Source organism: Periophthalmus magnuspinnatus, chromosome 7 (assembly GCF_009829125.3).
Source record: "Periophthalmus magnuspinnatus isolate fPerMag1 chromosome 7, fPerMag1.2.pri, whole genome shotgun sequence".
Taxonomy (NCBI): domain Eukaryota; kingdom Metazoa; phylum Chordata; class Actinopteri; order Gobiiformes; family Gobiidae; genus Periophthalmus; species Periophthalmus magnuspinnatus.
This window is the reverse complement of record NC_047132.1, coordinates 23525548-23538831: the sequence shown is the minus strand read 5'-3', so window position 1 is coordinate 23538831 and position 13284 is coordinate 23525548. Positions and strand designations below refer to the sequence as shown.

The window sequence follows — 13284 nt, the reverse complement described above, 5'->3', positions numbered from 1 at the left end:
GTTTAAAGGCAGATTAAATATAATATGCAAACTTCTGACTTTGAAGAAAGTAATGAAAAATTTTCTAATTATTCTGGCATTTAGCTAATAGAAATAATTTTGGTAATCTTAATTGACCTAAAACAAGAAATGCTTGCCCTGATTTCATGTCAGACATTGTTCCTTCATATTTACTAGTCTTACAGATATTGAATTGACTTACTTCACACCGAAATCAATCATTCAACAATGACATAATTATATCAGAAGCATTCTTTTTTTTTCTCAGAGCCTCCAGACTCTAGAAGCTGAGAGTTCTACTCAAAAAGTCAAGCTGGAAAGATATATGCTTGAAAAATAAATGAATCAGATCTTCTGACGGAGCAGATGACAATAGCAAGGGCTGATCCATCCATCACTGTCATGGCGATTACACACACTCTCTGCTCAGAAAACATGTGACTTTGTTGTTTTTGTGAGCTTCCTGCCTCCAGCTGTTGAACAGAAATTTTTTTTGGTGGTTTGTCAGAAAAAAGGCCTGGGAAAAAAATCAATCACTGTCCACTCTAGTTGCAACACTTAAATAGTTAAAACACCGCAAAACCTCAGCAAAAATCCGTGGCCTGCATCATGGTTCGCTGTCGCCATCTAATGGCCAAGTCAAAATAAATATATACACAAACGCATTCTCTGAAATAGTTCTGATCAAAAATACTATCTTTAATATGTAGTATTTATGATATATTTAGGTATAAAGATATATGTAGGTATAAACAATCAAAATGAATTGAATTCCTGTGGGCAATTAGAATTTTACTAAGTGCACAATACATCAAATATATTGAATACAGATAACAGAGATGTATTTTCAAATTACAGATATCTCAAGTCTATCAGTAACATGATCACTACATGACATATCTTGCCCTCTGAGGGCAAGATATGTCATGTAGCAGTAGGTGCACTGTTCATTGAATTCAATGTGGTGAAGTGAACATTTCCCCTTTTCACATTTTCACTATAAAAACAATGTAATATCTTTCAGTTGACTATGAACCCCTCAGGCAGCTCTACTACCACAGGAGCACAGTCATCCAGGTCGGCGTCAAAGTCCCATCGAAACTTTTTGGTCAAATGAGCTTTGAACTTCTCTGCCCTTTTACGCAGTGTGCTGTCCACTCCAGGTCCAGAAGAAAACTGGAAGAAGTCCTGAGTGAGAGAACAAAGTAGAGAAGTAGAGAAGACATACATCAGACATAGATCAAAAAGAGCTATATTCAAGTCCAAGGAGTTATTCTATTTATTGTGGACCATTCTGTCACATTGTTTATGGATGCAAAATGCTAGTAATGAAGTTATGTGTTGAGACCATTTTGTATTATTTGGTACCTGCAGCGTTGATGTGAGGAAGTTATTCTGTGACACAATGTCGACAAAGAAGTCAGGTGGGATTTCTCCGAGCTGGTGGTATAGCACAGCGATGAGTCCTAGATACAAGTCTTTATGTTTTCTCATGGCGTCCTCCGAGCGACACAGCAGAGCCAGCAGTGTTTTCCAGTGTTCAAATCCTTCATAGACATTGCCAATCAGGAAACACACAAAGGCAAACTGTAGCTCCCCTGAAAGAAAAGACAAACACAAATGTCAATATTAAGTGGAATTTAGAATGACAGTGGTGTAAATGTACTGTACCTAGTAAGTTGAGAGGTTGAGTCTGATAGTACTTTTCCAGTACCATGTCGAGGGCATAACTGTGGTCCATGCTGCACAGTGTAATCTCTGCTGGGCTTGCTCCTGGAGGGTAGGTTTTCTTGGGAATGACAGAAAACCGTAACTCAGTCCCTTCTCTCTGCTTCATTTTTGGAAGCCTGTCCAGCCCCTCTCGCATGCTCTGGCAGGCCGTGTCGTTCCTTGGCTGCTCGGCTCTGTCCTTGGTGTGGGTTAACTGGAGTTCAGGAATCACATCACTGAAGGCACAGATTCGACCTGAAAGAGGCTGGAGCTTGGTGGCTACCTCTTCATTAAGACGGTCAGTTAGGGAGACCCATTTTCTCATGACATCATAAGGATAGGGGCCTAGATGAGGGTCTAGCTCCTGTAGATTTGCTCTAATCTTGCTCACCTCTTCCTCATTCTTAGAGGCTGAAAAGTCCAAGTCTTCCTCCTTAGCATCCCAATTAGCCAGAAGGATCTCCCTTGGTTTTAGCGTGAGGAAAAGGCCAGTCTTTGGTCCAATCTCAGTGCCACAGCTGGGAGAGTTAACGGAAGAGTAGTGGAGAAAGTGAAGTCCTGGGGGAATCATCTTTACCCCGCGGAATTTCGGACCAACGTGCCAACTTTTGCAGTCGATGCCCAGCTCCGTGCCCCGCGGAACCCCGAGCAGCACCAGGGTAGCGCCTTCTACAAACAGTTTTCGGGCAACATCTGGATCCATATCCACGCTGCTACTGGCCATTTTTTTAGAAGTGGATGTCGTTATCGATCAAAATTGAAGACAAAATCAAACAATAACAACGATTATTTCTCCCTGTCCATTTCAATAATAAAAAATCATTACTTGCTTAACTGTACACTAAACTAATATCCCAGATAAGTAGTGTTTTCCACGGTTAATACGTCTAAAAACGTAAAGCGTAAGAAACATGCTGTGTTAAAGGAACAATTCTGTTGAATCGTGAGTGCGTCGTAGTTTGAGGACCCCGCCTTGACTGTTCCGGACTGAAACATGACACAACATTGGTTCCGGGCAGACGATTTTACTTTTAAATTTGTTATTTTATATATCAGAGCAGAATTGAATTAATATGTGTAATTAAAAAAAAAGTCTAGAAGAGGGTTTTTTTTTTTCTGTGAGGCGAATTTATTTAAAACACTGACACTTCATTTTGCACTATATTACAACTTTTTACTTGTACTTAAAAAAAAAAAAAGAAAGAAAGAAAAGAAAAATACAAACACGACATAGAAAATCATTATAATATGATTTTTTAGCCTAAATGAGAACGGCAAAGAAACATAAATATAAAACAGAGCACCTAGTAAAATATTAGTCAGCTCTTTAGACGAAAGAAAAGAAAATGGTCACAGTTTTACATTTTAATCTAAAATATATATTTTAAAGAAGACATATTGCGCAGAATTGACTTTTAATTGTGCAGGTGTTCCTCCATTATTAGCTTCTCAGAGTTGTATTTTGATTGGTTCATGCATGTTTGAGTAATACGTATTGTCCTGCATTTGAGGCTTGACTGCTCAGCAAATGTATACTTTACCTACCCCCATCTCAGTCCATAACCATAGTTTTACTTGTAACTTAAAACAAAAAACAAAACAAAAAAAGGTTGTGATTGGTCAAACATAAAAGATTAAAAATGTTGCATTAAGCCTTTTTAAATCAATATTGCATTTTATATGAAGAAAATGTAAAATAATCCAGACTATTTCACTGTAAATACACTGTGAAGTTTCTGCCAACATACTGTAAGAGCTTTTATCATTCTGATGAGCCGTATCCTCTTTTTTTTCTTTCCTTGAATTTTTTGGACAGATGCACAAGAAAGCCGTTTGCCCTGATTGCACAAGAACACAGGAATCAGAATATTTCTATTATTCAGTCAGTCAGATTTGTAAACTTGTTCCTCACCAAATAACCCGGGCTGCAGTTGTGAATAATGACTTGCTCCATGCTTTCCAGTGGGTGGTTCAGTTCAGACTGTTTGCCTCCAATCTGACACCTCATCCACAGTGTCATATCATAAATTGAGCCTAAGATACGATGCGCCTGTGTGTGATACAAATACATTTATCATATTAATCACCTCAATTTGCTGAAAAGCAAACATTTGTCGTTATTATTTTCTCTGTCCATGGTGCTGAAAATGATACAATTATGCTACCATCAGTTACCTTCACAGAGGGACACAGGCTTTTCTCTTTGGAAGTGTTATAAGAAGTTGTAATATTCTACAAAAAAAGAAGAAATTAAAATGTTACAAAGAAAACAAAAAAATACTCATACACCAATTTAAAATAAAGATAAAGCAAATGTCTGCATTTCATTTATAAACACTAGAGGGCATCACAGTATAGTACAAAATTCACAGTTTAGATAAACGTGAACGCACAAGACTTTGCAACTCAATGAAGATCAGTCCTCTGTATGTGCCAAGGATCTCCGTGTAATTACATCGGCGTTTACCACCAGAGTTCACCAAAAGGACCAACACGACGACAACGCGTAATTGAGCTCTGGTCACACACTGAGAATAAAACATTTAATTGTTAAAACAACTTTAAATCAGCAGAGGATAAAAGCAAGATGGACAGTGCACGACGCGCACTTCCACGCGCTCTAAAGACGTAATTACATTGCGCCATCCCGCGTTATTACCATTTATCATGTTGTTCTTGAGATCCTCAAACGTGTAAAGCCATCACTGCCACACGGAGCCGCCTCCTGACTTTCTCCAGCTCGGTGGTTTCTTGTATTTTGAAGGCAGTATGGCAGATTGGTTACGTTTGAGACGGCCTACTTCCGTTATGCTGCAGCGATTTTCCAACATCACCGCCGTGCTTTTGCCTCCCGTCACGGACCGTCAGCGCTTGGCTTTAAATTTCACCAAACTCCAGTGTCATTAATTCCATGGAAATTTCTGCCATTAATCATCTGCTTTCAACTTTTTCGGGTATAGGTTCATCCAAATAACTTTATAGGCGCATGTGTGTGGTCCGGCTCAACCAAAATAACCATGTTTTATGTTAAGAAAAGGCATGAAGCAATGGACCTGTCAAGTCCCTTAATGTGCCCTGACTGGGTGTTTATTGGATTCCATGACAGATGAAATCAACTATGTAGAAAAAAATATGTTTTTAAGCCAAAAAATGTATTATATTTTATACAAATCAGTTTTCATTTTTGTAATGTAGAGAAATTTGGACAAAATCTAATGCCGTTTCCATAATATATACAAAGAGTATATGTTTTAAAAAGCAACAGCTAACAACAAGTACATGGTGCACATGAAACAAAAGCCATGTAAGGATGACAAAACTGCCAAGCTGCTTTATCCAGGGCACAAACAGACTTAAAATATTGCAGTGGGATGATAATCTGGGTGATGTTGAGAAGGTGGTCCAGCCAACTGTAGTCCATCAGATCTTTTAAAGGCATTATTGACCAAACTCAGAAAGTGTTCTTGATTTTGCTGGCGACCAGAGCTAGTATCTCTCCAGTGTTTTTCTGCCAGTTCAAGACATGTTTAGACTCTGCACACCACAATTCCCCGTGACGAGGCTCAGCGTTTTCACACCGCTTCCGCACCTCCTCCTGCTGCTCCTGAGGGGCGAGAGTGGGAAAGACAATAGATAAAAGATGTACATAGTTCCTTAGGTGGAAACATTTAAACTTGCCGTCAGACTCATAGTATAGATGTATTAAAGAGTAATACTGACTTAAAGTCGGTAAGCCTCACCTCTGTACCATGTTGCAATTCAAACTTGTAAAAAAGAGCCCAAGCATCTCCCAGATCTGGCTCAATCTTCACTGTTCTCAGGAACCATTCTCTGGCTTTGGTGATTTTGCGCTCACTCCAGAACAATCTATAACACATAGCACAGTTAATACTTCATGAGCAAATATGCCATAGCAAATATTATTTATTAAATATGAGGCATACTTGGCCACAGCGAGCAGTACATGAGGATCATGTTCACACTTCTTCAAAGCATCCACACTCTTGGTCTTTCTTTGGGGTCTGGCCTCTAAAAACACTGCCTCTGCCCACAGGATACCTACAAACAAAAAGAAAGGGGAATGAATATGTGCCTAGTGCAAGTTTAACTGTACATTTGAGAACAAATATAGTATACCTGAATTTGGACACTCTTGCAGGGCTTTTGCCATCAGTGTGTTTGCAATGTTTTTCAGTCCACCCCGGAACTCTAGTCTCACTGATTCCAACCTAATATACAAATTGAAATAGAAGTGACATTGAAAGTAAAGTTGTACAAACAATGATAAGAATTTGTTTGGTGACATTCTTTGATTGTATATTAAGATACCATCGTATACAATGGATGTAATAAATGCTAAGTTTCTCACCAAAGTTCGGGGCTCTGAGGGTTCTTGAGACGAGCCTTTTCAAGAATTGCTCTGGCTCTCGTCAGCTGACCCACTCTTTCTTCAAGACGAGACAAAAGCAACCACAGTGGCATCGAATGTGGACACTTTTTAAGCTAAAACCAAGAATTTTAAATATAACATGATTGTTCAAAATGGACAAATAATAATATTTCCAGCAGTTAGGGTTAGCTCACCCCCTGGTTGTAGGCCTCTCTGGCCTTGTCCATGTTTTCACATTGCTCTTCTATCTGGCCTCTCATCATCCACAGTTTGGGGAAGTCCTCGTAATGTTTGAGAGCTTCAGTGCACAAGTCATGGGCAGCTTCAATGTTTCCAAGAACCCATTCTAATTTTACTGACTTCATAAAGACCTAAAGAACATACAAAAAACAGAAATAGACTGATCGCAATATTCCCCCCAGATGGCAACACATAGGTAACTAAACACAAATTCCTTTTAACTAGCACTCCATCCATACACTAAATCGCTTAGCAATATGCGTCAACAATATAATAAAGCAGTAAGAGGGGCTTTGTGTATCTAAAGAACAAATAAATACCCATAGATACAACAAAATCATCAGTCTTTATAATATAAAATTATATTTAATACCCTCATGGGGTGTTTTGCAATACTTTAAATCATTATCTAGGAAAGAGCATTTATTTAGTTTTAAACCTACCCGAGCTGTAGGGGCACTGCTCCGGGCCTTGGCCAACAGTCGACGTGCTCGCTCGTACTCATTGTTTTCAGACTCTAGCTTGACCGCAGCTAACCAGATCTCCTCACTGTTGGGATTGGCCTGAAAAAGTAAAATAATAGTAATAAATGGTTATGACTATTTACAGTGTAACACAACTCTCTCTTTTTTTTTTTTACCTGAAAAGCCAAAGCCAGAATACTTCTGGCAGCAGGCACATCTCCAGCCAGCCATTTGGACTTAGCCCCCATCAGCCATAACACCTCAGCTTTGGGACAGTGAGCAACAGCCCTCTGCAGAAGGGCTTCCAGAGACTCCCTGGGAACAAGCGGTACATTAGAACCAACACCAACAATCATCAGGAAAAGCACTGTCTATGAAAAGCTCAAGAGGTGCAATTATTAAGCGATCTAACCGTCCAGATGTTATACCTCATAGGTGTTTAAAAGATTAAAAACAAATAATGGATCAAATGGGCTTACCTTGTGCCATGGCTTTTCTCAAAGTACGCAGCTCTGAGCCAAACACTTTTCTTGCTGGGAAAAACTTGGAGCGCATGGGCATAGATGGCTCTAGCACACTCTAACGCTCCATGAGCAACACACTGAAACAGAGATGGCAATTAGGTTGTAAAACTAAATTAATCATTATCAAATTATAAGGATCTTGTATAAGTTTGTAACTTGTAAAACATACACTGTCTGCATCCTCCATCCAGGTGTGTTTACAATCTTCCTCTTCAATGCCAATCCCGATGACAGCCCTTATCACAGCCTGGCACGTGGCCACGCTCCCTGCTTTATCGCACTCCTCTGCATCCTGCATATCAAAACATTATTCAGAATTATTTACTCAAACAGGTCAAAACAGAGGGAAACTATGAGAATGTGGAATATTGTGACTAAAATACAAATATGTGTTTGTGTGACTAATAAGACGTTATTAAAATGACACACCTTTTGAAGCAATGCCAAATGATAAATCGGTTATTATTGTTACGATAAAAGTATTGGCATAAAATACACAACTTTTGCCCAAGGTAAAAAAAAAAAAAAACTTGCCCAGACAAATAATTGGTATTTAATCTGTCAACATCTGAGAGCTGGTAATGTACAATTAAAATGACAATGACGCATACGTAGATCAATGAAGTTGAACTCAAAACACACAAACACCAGTCACAACTTTTACAGTACCTGAATCCACTGTTCTCTGTTGATCTCCACCCCATTGGCACGTAGAGAGGTGATGGCTCTGTCAATAATCTTCTCTACCATCTGAGTGTTGCCATTGGCCTCCTCCAGCTTTGCAGCAGTGATCCAGATGTGGCGGTCAGTGGGGATGTTCTCACGAGCCTTATTCAGTACACGGCGAGCATTTTCATAAGTCTCTAACCGAGCAAGAGCAAGCCAAAGCTGGAAGAAAATAAAAAATTTTGATTTTTGATTGAATAAGATAAATTATATATTCTTTGATATCTGTTACATTGGTATACATTAAATGTGTAGTTTGGCATTAGGTTACTTAATAGGTCACTTAATATTGATGTCCTCTATGTATGGCAATACCTCAACACTTGTAGGACAGCACTCTACAGCTCGGCTAAGCATGATTCTGGCATCTTCTGGCTCCTCCAGTTCCACAGCAGTCTTCCACAGTCGCACTGATTTGGACACATTTTCCAGAGCTACAACAAATACCCATACACATAATTAATAAAATGTAAAGATTATTCAATTACTTTTATGTGTAGTCCTTTGGTCAGATTAAGTTATTTTAAACGTGCAATATGAATACACTTGAATTACATATTTTTTTTCCTAATTGATTCAGCAAATACTAATAATATTAATATTGCTGTTGCATACATGTCCTCTCTTAAATTTACAACACTACCACCTACAATACTACCAAAACACATTTGGCCGTACCAAAAGAAAGCATTTGGAGAAAGCCTTTGTGGGAGTGTGATAGCAGAACATGTAGAGGCTAGAGAGAGCTACTACAGGAAACAGCCCATCCATCTCTGTCAGTGGAGTATGCGGCTGGGAAAAAGTGTTGTGAATGTGTATGTGCATGTGCATGTGTTAGGGCAATGATACAAAGTTCATAAGGGTTGTTGAATAAGAGGCGGGATTACAGCTGCAGAATGTTATATTCAAGTGTAAGATGTCTTTGTGGGTGTTTTTATGCAACTATTAACAATTTAAGTACAGAATGTTTCAGCTGATATTGATGTTTGGGTTAGATAAATATATTTTATTTTGATATATTTCACTTGTCCCTTATTTGACCCCACACTATCTTTACATATATGTATTTGCTCTTTGTTAATAAGACCTACTCTTATATTGTTATTTGTGAGCTACAGCATCCAAGTAATTTTCCTAATTCATCAATAAAAGTCTGTGTATATCAAATAAATATATATAAATAATACTCTTGCTCATGCATTGAATAAAAATCATTTTCATTACCTTTTCTGAGGACTCTCTTCTTGGCTCTGACATCTGTCTCCAACTCAGCAGCTCTGATGTAGATTCGAACTGACTGTGGAAGATGGCGAACAGCTTGGGCCACCACAGCTTTGGCTGTGTCTCCCGGTTGCAGCCTGGCAGCCTCCAGCCACACATCCTCACTCTAGAAAAAATATAACTAAAAGGTCAATCCACTCAGCGTAACTTTATTCAAACTCTGTATTAGTTACATAATAAAGTATCTTACCTTAGGACACATTTCTGTGCCCTTCATTATCAGATTTCTGGCCACTTGAAGTTTACCCGTCACCTCCTCAAGCCTGGCAGATGCAATCCATGCAGGTGGGTGATGGGGGTTGGTCTCCCTCACAGATTTAAGAAGTAGTCTGGCTTTTTTAATATCACTAGTAACACACAAATATACAGTCACAAGGTGTGTTTGAAAACTACACAGATGACTCTATTAAAGAGTATCTACCTGATGTCTCCTCCATGTGTTGGGATCATAGAATTCAAGTCTGTAAGGTATCCCTTTGGATCCACAACCGTTTGTCCACTGACAGAATCCGACACCTGGCTTAGCCTCATATCCATCAGAGTATTTCTGGCCTGTCCAATCTTCCTCATGTCCAGATCCCCTGAAGCTGGGGTCATCAAGCCTGGAGTCATACTGCCAGGATAGGGTGTGTTCAGTCCTCCAAGCTAGTTTACCAAAAAAAAAAAAAAAAAAGAATAATAAGGTGAAAATGAGAGTGTTTAATAATAACAAATGCTTGTACTGTAGCATAGTAATAAGTATATTATCCTCATGAAGAACAAAATTCTACATTTTACAGTAATTCATGCAACATATGCAACTGTAATAATTAAATAATTATCTGGTCAATACCCCGACTCCAGAACATGCCATGAGCTGAGATTAGAGGTTTTTGTCTGACTATGCGATATTACAAAATGAAACAGGATGTGTGCACTTTGGTGTTTTTGTTTAAAAAAAAAAAAAAAATGTCTGTAAATATTCTTCATTAGAATACCTTCAAGTGGTACAACTTTAGCTTCATATGAAACAAATAGTCAGTGCGATCAAATTACTAATCTGTTCATCAATCAACTAATTAATCTGCAAACTCCAGATCAATCAGTTAGCAAAATAATACTTGCAGCCATAAATTCATGATAAGGTCCTGTTTTTGTGAGTCATAACAGTTTTGTGTGAAAATGTGAATTTTACCTCCTCCTGCTGGCATAGATTATAATTACAAAATATGCACAAGCCATTCAACCATGTTAGAAATGGGATAGTCACATATAACCTATTTTGGTGTGTGATATACTGCTGATTAAACTATGATTCTGCTCAACACAGTTTATATAGTAATGATTGTGAAAGCCAATATGCATTGTGTATTTAGACACTCACCCCCTGCAGAGGGTCCACAGATGTATGGTTCTCTCCAGTCTGCAGGTGTTTGGAAAAGAAGCTGTCCGGGACAGGGGTGAGTTTCTCATGGCGAGGGTTTCTCTGACGCTTGTTTCTGGCATCTCCTACTTCAGGGATACTCAGCCACTCCTCCTCTGACACCTCAGCCAACTTTCTCTACAATTTTCACAAGAATTGAGGTGAAATGTGAAATGTAACAAATACTGACAAGAAAAAAAGTAAAATGCAGACTGTGCAAGTGCAATTTCATACACCTGTTAAGCAAGATATATTTTCTGAATTACCATTTCATTCTATTTCTTTGAAGTACTGTTTTTGACTTTTTGTCTCTAACTACTGAATAATAATAATAATAATTACTATTATTATTATTATTATTATTATAACAATAATATGTATTATTGTTATAGTTATCATTATTATTATTATCATTATCATCATGAACTTTGCTATAACCTGACAAACTTGATATGACTCAAATAGAATTCAGATTTTGTCTTTGCCTGGTCCTAAAATTTCTACTGATACAACTGTATGTAGGCATTATGTTTGTGAGCATTATAACAAACCTTCAAATCTGAAAACTGCTGCTGGATTTTGGGACGCTCCATACGGTATTTCTCAATTTCTTCTTTTTCTCTCAGTTCCCTATAAATAGTTTAGATATAGGTTATTTATTGCATTAATGCATTAAAGCAATTCTGTGCTGCCGAACATCCCCACACCTTCTTTCTTTTCGTCGTTCATCCATCCTTTTGTCCAGAGCCGCATATATCGCGTCTGCTTCTTCATCATCTTTCTCATACGGCCCACTGGAGAACAAGCTGCCTGCATATCCGTTGAACTATAGAATAAATTAGTTTTGTTACAATTATTTAAAATACAATTTCATTGAACATGTTTACATTATAGCTACCTCGTCATAGTTTGTATCGTTGAGATCTTCATCATCATCATCTTGGCTTTTTTTCATTTGGTCCCCCACTGTCCTCTTCCCTGGGGGGGCATGTCGGTCATCAACGGGATCATTGGCATCACGAGCAGGGCCGATATCAGATCGGGTAGTAAAGCCAGTAGCACTAAAATAAACATTTGATCAATATCGAAGTTGTCTTATGTTTCAAATACATCACCAGCGGCATTGCATCAGTCCAATATGTACTTAGCCAATACCAATACTGAAACTATGTATGTATTATTCTGGGGGCTGCTAGCTATACATGCTACTAATGAATTACCCTCTGCCTAGACCGGGGACGTATCCGAGGGGTGCTGGCATTCCCAGGAACGGTTTCTTCTTTTTTCCCATCAGAGGCGAGGCCAGGGGCATCACCGGGGGGGCACCGGGTGTACTTGCCGCCCCCGTGGCCCCTGTAGATGATTTGGTTGCAGTTTTAGGAGCTTGTTTAGCAGCGGTAGCCATCGTTGCTCCCACGACAAAAATCCACACCGCCAGATAAACAGACGGACTTCCGTTAGCAGCCGGAAGTGACGTATAAGTTTAACAAAAAAGTGATAGCGCCACCATGTTTGCTCGTTTGTTTTCAGGTTGTTGTTTTTTTGTTATAAATTCACGTTAACATAAAATCAGTTTCGTTTTGTATCAGTCTTTGATGATATAAAAAATACAATTCGAGATTTGCGAAGCGCGTTATCTCCGGTCCTTTTTTTCAAATGGCCGCATGAGGGCGCAAGGGGTTGGAAGAAATACAGACTCTTTGACAGGTTATTGGCTCAAACGACTGGGGATTATACTTATAAAAACTGTGATATTTTTGATATTTGGGTACAGTTAGGTCAGATGAACTCTTAATAGTAGCTTAATATTTGATACCATAACTTGATGTGCCTTTTAAGTGTTTTCATCTTAATTATTATCTCAGAGGCTCAGTGGGCCTATACAATTCTTCAACATTTTACTTATATAGAGCTATAGGTAACCTTGGCCTAATTCACACTCTTAGTCACATAGACATATTTAAACCATGTCACATGAAGAGAATTGAAAGTAATTAAAACTATATGTGATTTCACACACATTTTTCTCTCATTTATCAATTAGAGATTCACATTCTTTCTTCTTGTACCTTCAGGGTAGACATCACCTTTTTCCCGAGAGAATGTCTCTGCAGAGCGACATTTCATATTGATTATGAAGAGTGAAATATTGTGAGGGTAATTAAACATGTTGATTGGCTGTTTTTTGGCATTTAAATTTTAATGAACGAATGTGGAATATCTATCTATCTATCTATCTATCTATCTATCTATCTATGTCTGTCTATCTGTCTAGCTAGCTAGTTATCTGTGTGTATTTGTTACTATATATATCTGTAGAATCTGTAGAAATGAAAGACATAAATTCTAATAATGGAAAGCAGATATTAGCAGACAGAACAAGGGCACTTCAATATGATGCATTAAAGATAATTATTTCTGCTGCCCTGAACAGTGAGGGCAAATTGTCATTACATAAATCTGCAGTTTAATGAGTCATCCGTTTTATTTTTCATTTATGATCTGATTAGAAATTAACAAGGAAAATGTGCACAGAACATGATGTGA

The 13284-nt window shown here is 38.3% G+C and overlaps 2 protein-coding genes across 2 annotated transcripts; both read right to left on the bottom strand.

Moving 5' to 3' along the window:
* Positions 1-768: 768 nt before the first annotated feature.
* aar2 (AAR2 splicing factor) lies at positions 769-2714 on the bottom strand. The gene is made up of 3 exons (XM_033970046.2): positions 1672-2714; positions 1369-1598; positions 769-1188 (listed from the first exon to the last, which is right to left on the bottom strand). The coding sequence occupies exons 1-3, from the start codon at positions 2432-2434 to the stop codon at positions 1021-1023; spliced, it is 1161 nt and encodes a 386-aa protein (XP_033825937.1). The 5' UTR covers positions 2435-2714; the 3' UTR covers positions 769-1020.
* A 2046-nt stretch (positions 2715-4760) lies between these two features.
* On the bottom strand, positions 4761-12190 carry prpf6 (PRP6 pre-mRNA processing factor 6 homolog (S. cerevisiae)). The gene is made up of 20 exons (XM_033969288.2): positions 11958-12190; positions 11636-11798; positions 11445-11563; positions 11289-11367; positions 10699-10875; positions 9757-9980; positions 9526-9682; positions 9279-9441; positions 8370-8488; positions 7998-8216; positions 7498-7620; positions 7284-7405; positions 6981-7119; positions 6784-6903; positions 6295-6471; positions 6080-6213; positions 5848-5939; positions 5655-5769; positions 5451-5577; positions 4761-5314 (listed from the first exon to the last, which is right to left on the bottom strand). Exons 1-20 carry the CDS (start codon positions 12140-12142, stop codon positions 5162-5164), a joined length of 2907 nt encoding a protein of 968 aa, XP_033825179.1. The 5' UTR covers positions 12143-12190; the 3' UTR covers positions 4761-5161.
* Positions 12191-13284: the final 1094 nt, after the last annotated feature.